This window comes from Arachis ipaensis, chromosome B04 (genome assembly GCF_000816755.2).
Source record: "Arachis ipaensis cultivar K30076 chromosome B04, Araip1.1, whole genome shotgun sequence".
Classification (NCBI taxonomy): Eukaryota; Viridiplantae; Streptophyta; class Magnoliopsida; order Fabales; family Fabaceae; genus Arachis; species Arachis ipaensis.
In genome coordinates, this window is record NC_029788.2 from 2,686,656 (window position 1) to 2,695,911 (window position 9,256).

At 29.7% G+C, this 9,256-nt stretch overlaps 1 protein-coding gene across 3 annotated transcripts in view; it reads right to left on the bottom strand.

Moving 5' to 3' along the window:
• The window catches only part of LOC107638234 (glutamate decarboxylase 1), a 22,760-nt gene extending 14,559 nt beyond the window's left edge, over window positions 1-8,201 (bottom strand). Inside the window, exons 1-7 of one of the 3 annotated variants that reach the window (XM_021120442.1) lie at window positions 7,967-8,201; window positions 6,964-7,171; window positions 6,671-6,871; window positions 5,708-5,922; window positions 4,859-5,112; window positions 4,349-4,401; window positions 3,424-3,954 (exon numbers count right to left, since the gene is read on the bottom strand). In XM_021120442.1, the coding sequence (XP_020976101.1) occupies window positions 3,520-3,954; window positions 4,349-4,401; window positions 4,859-5,112; window positions 5,708-5,922; window positions 6,671-6,871; window positions 6,964-7,171; window positions 7,967-8,094 (1,494 nt within the window). In that variant the 5' untranslated portion in view covers window positions 8,095-8,201 and the 3' untranslated portion in view covers window positions 3,424-3,519. Of the gene's footprint in view, window positions 1-3,423; window positions 3,955-4,348; window positions 4,402-4,858; window positions 5,113-5,707; window positions 5,923-6,670; window positions 6,872-6,963; window positions 7,178-7,966 lie in introns of those variants that run through there. The other 2 variants (XM_016341392.2, XM_016341393.2) reach the window with 2 other exon arrangements.

A 9,256-nucleotide genomic window follows, 5' to 3' on the forward strand; every position in this document is an offset into this window, starting at 1 on the left:
TTATTAATATAAAATTCATAATAAAAAATAATTCTTGTCTCAATTGCACGAACTACTGATTCTTTGTTATTTGAAACAGTAAAAAGTCTAAGATAAGAGTCTATCAACTTTTCACATTGTTATCATGTATCCTCCAAGAATTTATCTCTATGTCCAACCTATTAACCATCTTTAAACTTACATTTTGCTCTTTTATTTGCAATTGATATATATCTCTCAAGATTTAAATTATTACATAAGTACATAATCTTTTTTCATAAAGGACAATTTTCTTTTAAAAATCTCTACCACTAGTTAAACAGTAAAGTAGTATTTCAAATTACTACATCACTGATCAAAGAAGGAATAATTGTTCAGCAATGCAAGTTCCGGGAATAATTTCCGATTATTTACTCAAATATCTGTTACCTAAGTTAAGCTTGGTTACATATGGGATCTTCATCAAAGTCGCATTAGATTAGTGGTAGGGACGTAAGTTAGGAACAACAACCAACATATATATATATGGTGTGCCAAACAATGTTCACACTATAATAAGCCATCTAGGTTAGTTTTATGCTAAAATGTTCCGAGGTCGGCTGTGTAGCACTAACTTTTTTTTTTCCCCTTATAATAATGTACAAATAACAAATTATTAATTAGCAACCAAAGTGAAGTTGGTACGGTTGAACCATGTTTCACAGTTTCAGCGGTTAAATTTTCTGTGTGTCGTATTTAAGTTTAGATAGGCCGTCAAAATGGACTAAATTCATTGAATCAGTCCGTTTATCTATTTAAATGGGTAGATTTTGTCTCTAAAATTAAACTTATTTAAATTTTGGAATAAACGGACTGAGTCTGATTAACCCGAAAAAATGGACGGGTTAAATTGGTTAGCCCGTAGACTAAACGGGTGATCCGTTTAAATTTTTTCTTTTTTAAAATAGTACTTTTAACTGATATTTCTTTCGATCCGACCCGAAAATTCGACAAATTAACTAAAAATATTGTTTGTTTAATATTTTTGACTTAAAAGTGATATTTTTTGTCAAAATATTTTTTTAAAAATAAAATAAAAGGATAAACGGACTGGTCCGTTTAATCCATCGGGCTAACCATAAATAATCCGGACTAAAAAATTATGACTCGCGAATAAAATAGATTTAAACGGTTTAACCCATTTAACCCACAAACTTCATGGGCCGGACCTAAATGTTATGGACTAGCCCGTTTGACAGCCCTAAGTTTGAATTCTCATGTTTGATTCTATTCTTCTCCTCTAAATACTTACAATTTTTGTATTATTTTTGTCGAGAAACAACGTTGGAATGGATTATTCTCAATTTTTTTATGAAGTAATATTATCAACTATGATCTCTCGTCGTACACCTTTTAAAAAGATCTATTTCTCAATTATATATATATAAACTCTCATATTTAATTTTGTACCGAAATGTACCTGAAACAGACTATATGTATAAATGAGTTTGGTAAATAGGTTGGAAATGGCTAATAATTTACATTCTTGTAGTAAATGGCTAATAATTTCAAAATTGTGGTATCTTTTTTTTTTTTCCATTCAATGTTCTTCCTCCAATGTTTTGGTCTAAAACCTAACAACAGTGACTTTGCTGCTTAGATTTTAGTGCAAAACAGAATTTTGGCACCATTCTATTATAAAGATAAAGTCCTCTAATGGAAACTGCGATGATGATCACTTGACAAATCCAAGCACACTATTGGTAATGATAAGAACTAATAAGTAATAACTACTTTTTAAGCCCTTCCATCAATCCAAGTTATGGGCTGGGAGCACAAATGAAACATTCATCAATGATTCATCCCATCTTTGATAATGTCAATATAAAACTGGACCCACCCACCTTCTCAAACTTTAATTTTTCAACACCAACATAACCGGACGTTCAACTTCAAAAAAATAAAAAAATTAAAATTAGTATTGACTAAAACTTTTCACGCATAAAAGAGTTAACATTTAATTTATATTTGGGAAAGTATGAGGAGCTAATGGAATATTTGTATAATAGAGGATTAGGGAGTATTAGAGATATAATCATTAGTGTTACCTCTTGTCATCAGCTAAAATTTTTGGGATGAGTGGTATCATGACATGGTATTAGAGCTCTAAGTTTTTGGGATGATTATTCTAGATAATATGGAAGATGTTCATTTTGTAAAAATGAAGTCACCAATAAAAAATAATGGAAAAAGCAAAGAGGGGCTAAAATTTTTTACATATGGATAATTTTAGTATAAAATACGAAAATATTTGATCATTTTAATATTTTACATTACTATAATAATAGTTTGTAAAAAAATATTATTTTGATTATTAAAGACAAAATGTCATTGACATTTTATAAAACTTGTTAAGAAGGTACTAATCAAGAGCCTTAGCTAAGTTAGCCTGAGAGAAGATAATAACAAACATATACTTTAGCGATGATAGAAGGAATCGTTGTTGTGATATATATAAAGGACTCCAATACTCAACATCCAAGATATAGATATAAGGATTAAAATTAGATGATATATCTAGGGTGTATGTCATGCATGATCTTTATTTATAATGTTTGATAGAAAAATTTTTAAAAAAGAAAAATATAAGTAGATTCATTTTGGTTTTAGATAAAATCTTGTACAAATATATAGTCCATCCCTCCAAAAGAAGTGTTCTTGAGTTGCCCATCATCGCCTTAAACGTAGTTTGGGAGTTGATGATAACAGAACTATTAGTGGAGTATTGGCAAAGGTTTTAGGCCAGCTTAGAGCAAAGTTTAGCTGGGTATAGACTCTGTTGGTGATAGCAATGTTATTAATCCGTGTTAAGGTTATTCCCCTGCAGCTGAGGCCTTAGTTCAATGGTAATTTATATGCTTTTTAATACGTTGTATTCGGGTTCGAATTTTAGTGTATGCACTAAGTATTGAAAAGGAACATTTTAATGTTGTGTGAGTGAGGATGACTTGTCATGTCACGTATCACATGGATATGATATGTTATAATGCCACCTGTCACAATGTTAATGTATTTCTGAAGAGCTTATATATATACAATGTTGGTGTTTACACTTTTTTTCATGGAAACTTGAGTTTAAGTATTGAGTTTAAGTATCATTATTTCGTAAGAAAAAGAAAAGAGTGAATACCTCATCCGGCCCCTAACAACAATTACTTCGAAAGAATAACGATGTCTCTAAGAAAAAAAAATATTCAATCCAATCTCTAATCTTTTTTTTGGGATGGATTAAGTCCTGTGCAAAAAAAAAATAACATTGACTTTTTTTTTGCACAGGAGCCTCATTGTCCTTTCGAGGTAATTGTCAGGAGTTGGGTTGAATTTTTTTTTTTATCAATGACCTTGTTGTCTTTTGAAATAATTGTCAGAGGTTATTTTGGATTTTTTCTCAAAAAAGAAAACAGAGGTTAACTAAAGCTCTATCTAACATGATTAAAATAAAAAGAATTCTAGTTAAGCCTTTGGGTTATGTACGTAAGTGAGATGGCTAATTAATCTTCCCTATGCTGCCAAGACTTTGTGATGCTTGTTGGATTCTCGGACAATGATTTTCCTCTTTGCAATGTCTTTCTTAATTTTGGTCACTTTTGGTGTGTACTTGGGACCAAGCTTCCCAAGTTCTTGCAACACATTTTCTATGTCCAGCACGAGTTTTTCGGCCATCTCGCGCGAAAACTCGGCTCTAACCACCGCGCGGAGCACATTGACATGCTCCGCACCGGACGGCATTGGATAAGCCGGCACAACCCAACCGTGGAGGCGGCGTAGCATCTCCGATATCTTGAACTCGTCACCATGGCTTGTGTCCTTAAGAGAAAAGGCTACCAAAGGAACACCATTGTCCTTTGAGAGTATGTTAAAGCACCCTGTTTTCTCCAATCCTTGTTTCACCACCATTGCATTTTCTTTGCACTTTTCCATTACTCTTTGGTATCCCTAGTGAATCAAAGATGCAACCATCATCAGAAACAAGATCATTCATGTAAATTGTATAAAAATAATTAGAGAAAAGGACAAATAGGTCCCTAACCTTTTGTTCCGCGGACATTTTCGTTCCTGGCCATTGAAAAATACTTTTAAGTTCCTGACCTTCATAAAACTTGGACGGATTAGTCCCTGACGGAGGCATTTGGACGGATCAGTCCCTGACAGAGGCATTTGGATGGAGGGACTGATCTGTCCAAGTTTTGTGAAGGTCAGGGACTTAAAAGTATTTTTCAATGGTTAAGGACAAAAATATCTGCAAAACAAAAAGTTAGGGACCTATTTATCTTTTTCTTAAATAATTAAAATATTTCAAATATAAAGTGATAGAATTCTATCTAATTACCTCTCTGCCAAGGTGAACTAGTTGATAATATTGTGCAATAATCTGACTAGACCCTGCATTTAACAAGTCAATTTTAGAGCTGAAACACAAAAATATTTTTGGTAAAAAAACATGCTAAAAGGGTTTAAGTTATTTTGGATTAGATTACAAAAATATATACAAGATATTTTAACCTTTGTTTTATGATGAGTACACCCAATGTTCAAAACTATATACTTTACTAACTTAATCCTAACCTTCTCACCTTTTTTTTTTTAATCTTTTAAAGAAATAGTTTTACACGTGCATCAATTATGTAACGTCACATTAGCAAAAAAAATATCTTTTACATTGACTGCGTGAATAACATTCGAAAGAACAGATGTAATTAAATGACTGCGTAAAAACACTTTAATTATTGGTACATCAAAATTAAACTCTCATTTGAAATAATATTAGTGTACATTTTGTCAATTTTAGACCACAATAAGGTAATAGAAATGTATATATTGTGAAATAAATAATAATCACCTTTAGAAAAATTAAGGGTAAAGGTGGGTTGGTCTGCTCCAAGGTAATTAATATTGAAGATAAGCTCTTGAGGCAAGTCCTCTTGACTTCTCCAAATAACCCAACCAATGCCTGCATAAACAAGACCATACTTGTGGCCACTAACATTTATGCTCTTCACCAATGGAAGCCTGAAATCCCATTCTAGCTCTGGATAAAGAAAAGGAGCAACAAACCCACCACTTGCTGCATCAACATGAATCGGTGTATCCCATCTATAATAATGTCACAAGTCAAAGGAGGCCAAAACATTAGTTTACATATTAAAATATAAAATAAGTTAACTCAGATAGATAAAGACGCTGAAAAAGTCTTTTTATAAAGATATTTTTTAATAATTAAAATTTAATACATATAATCGATTAAATCGTGTTATTTTTGTCAAAATTAGGCTAGACAAATTGATTTGACCGAAAAATGATGAATCAAATCTTGAACTGGTCTAAATGGTTAAGATTTAGAATTTTTAAAATTAATATATATATATAATAAAAGTATTTTAATCATTTTCTATAATAAAGATATTATACTCATTTTTTATAAAAGAATAATATTAATTTAGACCAGTTCAAGATTTGATTCACCATTTTTTTTTGTTAAATCAATTTGTCTAACCTAATTTTGACAAAAATAACATAATTTAATCGATTATATACGTTAAATTTTAATTACTGAAAAACATTTAAAAAAAAGACGTTTTAGACGTCTTTATCTAAATGATTCCTTTATATAAAAATACATAATAATTGATTTTTTGTGTACGCGTAATATTTTTGAGTTATAAGAATTAGTTATTGCTGTATTACTCACCCATTTTTCTTGTTTTGTTGTAGTAAGAGGTCGTTAAGCAACTTGACATCTTCAAATTCGCCATTATAAGTTGAACCCAAGATTGCAGCCACACAGATAGTGTTCTCATCAACCATTTCAATGGCTTTAGCAGGGTCCATCACATAATACCCTTCTCCAACATCCACTTTTCTCAACTCTACATCGAAATACATTGCAAATTTCTCCCAACATACCTGCATAATATTTATTTATTTAAGCAATATGCATATAAGTAAAAGAGAAACAGTTGCCATTAAATAATTTCCTGCTCCATTTTTTACAATGAGCCTTTGAAAAAACGTGTGCTTTTTTGTTGGCTTAAGATATCACCTAGTTAATATTTTATAGACTTCAATTACACTTTTTTTTACGATATAAATCAAATTAAATTTACATTTATAATTAAAATACGACTATAACCATGCTTTTTATATATGTACAAAAAATCAGTAATCAAATTATTCACCCATACAAAATACATATTGAAATATAAAATCTATATTAAAGATAAGTTAAATACCACATATATTTACACAAAAACATAGTAATTAATTTGGTGGCTAGTTTTTTTATGTGCATATAGTATTTTTGAAACTAAAATAAAGTATAACAAATAGTGGTGACATATTTTTTTGTCCTGATTAAAATTTGATCATTTTGTTAAAAGATATAAAAAATATATATAAATATACACAAATATATATAGAGTTTAAATTTTGATATAATGTCAAATGTAAAGTAATTTTATACGTGTATTCAATTACGTAATACCACATCAACAAAAATAACTACCTTTAATATTGACTGCGTAAATGTTCATCCAAAAGAACGGATGTAATTGTACGATTATATAAAACGTTTTATACTATCAGACATCAAAATTAATCTCTCATAAATATTGAATAATTAATTTTTTTTTTGTCATGGGCGAATAATTAATACCTGGACATTGGCACCAGTGACAATGTTGGGCTTATGATAGGGCTTGCCTTGGGCCTTGAGCTTGTTCTGCCATTTTTTCTTGAATGCAAGGCCCGCCAGCATTATGGCCTCTGAAGATCCAACAGTTCCTGTTCCAATTGCGTTCTCATTTTCTCCAATTTCAGCGTTGAACAAACGTGCTATCATGTTCACACATCTATTCTGTATGCAAAAATTACAACTACTTTTAAAACACAAATTAAAATTACATAAACAAAGATTTTAATGAGAAGATTATAGATCAAGTTCAGTACGTGAAGTTGAGTGGTGGCAGGGTACTCGTCCATGTTAACATAGTTCTTGTTGAAGGATTCCATCATGAGTATGTTACATTCTTCCTCCATTGACGTGGTCACAAAGGAAGCCAAGTTCATCTTTGGCTTTGCATCAAGTTTCAGCTCCTCCCTTATCTTCTCGTAAGCCGTCTTCTTCGCCATTGATTTCTGCGGCATCTCATTAAAGCTGCATCTGCCACCAAATATTTATTTTTATTACATATATAATTAGAATTTAATTTTGATGCACTATAACCGTAAAGTATGCATCTAATTAAATAACATCACATCAATAAAAAATAACTATATTTTATATTAATTGCATAAATAGTAATCCAAAATAATAAATGTAATTGTACGACCGTGTTAATCATGAAACCAAAAATAAAAAAAATAAAACAGAAATTAAACCAGAGAATAGGGGTGTAAGTTATCGAACCGGATCAAAATTTACAACAACTGAATAGAAAATGAAAAAAAAATCAGTTTTTTGGTTTTTTTGAATTAAACCGATCGGTTTGATTCGATTTTCAGTTAGTTTGCCAGAAACCGAATCAAACCAAATCGAACTGAAGAAATGACTTAGTAATGCATTAAAATGGAAATTTTAAATTTAACAAATGTGTTTGTTTTATGTTTAGTTGTTAGAATGAGTTGAAATTTTATTGAATTTAAATGTAATGTAATGTTATTTCAGTTTATTAATTGTTTTAAACATCATTTTATTGGGATTAATTTTCTATTAATTAGAATTTAAAAACCGAAAAAACCGACCAAACTAAATCGCTTTTGATTCGGTTCAGTTCGATTCGGTTATTGCACAAACAACAAACAGATTGATTGGTACTCTAAAAATCGAACAGATCAATTCGGTTGATTTTTAGTCTAAAATCGAACCCATAACACCCTTACCGGGAAAGATGCATGATGAAAATTAACATAAATAATAATAATTAAAAATAAAAAGAAATCATATATATACCTGGGAAGAAACGCCCTGGCATGGCGAGAAGGGTGGTTATTAGAGTGAAGAAAGAGATCAGATTGAGAAGCTGGTTTTGGAACAACCGCTGTGGAATATGTTGCTGATTTTAGAACCGAAAAATTCATAGAGAGTGAGAATAAAGAAAAGAAAAAAGATGTTATATTGATATGGTGGTGGTTGTTTCTGTTTTAGCGAGGAAAATTTTTTGGTAAGAAGAACAAACATGTGTTATTTATATACTACTTAGTGATGAGAAGGTAGGGATTGTATTTGACTTTGAAATTTCTGTTTGACTTGTTTTAGATTAGAAAGAAGCAAGCTTAATTTGAAAAAACGAAAGCTTATTATTATCATTCTTTGAATTAAATATTTTAAGATTATTTAAGAATTGTTATTACTTATTAGCGCGTTTCTTACACCCTGTTTGTTGGACAACGGCACGCCATTGGTAGCAGTAAATTTACTAGTTCTTCTCAGAGTTCTGGTCAAATTTAACTTTTAGGTTACTTCTTTAATTTGTACCTATTAGAATATATTTAAAATACTATATATTAATATAGTATTTAGATATTTTGGTATTGGTTTTGTGTTTATTTTATTTTTGTCCAGCAGTTTAAGGTATTTTCTAGTTTTAAACACTAATTTATCGCAGGTTTGAGTTCTATTTAAGAGTCGGCTGAATAAATTATTACATATACAAAACAAGATTCAAATTCTTAACACTTGTTTAAGTGGACGAGTGAATTGATTATTCGACTAACATAAATTGATTTAATTTTATGTTTATTAGTTTGATATTTTTGGTTTATAAATAAGCACTTTTTATTATTCATTCAAACAACAGTTTTTAAACATTAGTTTTATTCATAAATTTTAAGATAAAAATTTAAGTGCAGTTAACTTTATATAAAATTAATAATTAAAAATTATTAAATGATTTGAAATTAATAATTAATTATACCTGAATTTCTACCAAATTTTAATATGATATCAGATCCTGACATTCTTTTTGAGCTATCTAAAATTGTTGTTCCAAACTCTCAGTGAAAAATAAGTTTGTTCATATTTCTATTGCTCCTATTTAATTACTCAATGATATTGTAATCATGACACATAAATCATCACTACCATTTTATTCTTCATTGGTCTTGGTTCTATTTTTTAAGTTTATTTAAAAAAAAATGTTAGGACTAATATTTTTTTACCAATATCAGTCAATACTATATCTTATTTTTATACTATTGGATTTATGGATTTTATAATTTAATTTTTATATTTATTTTTGTT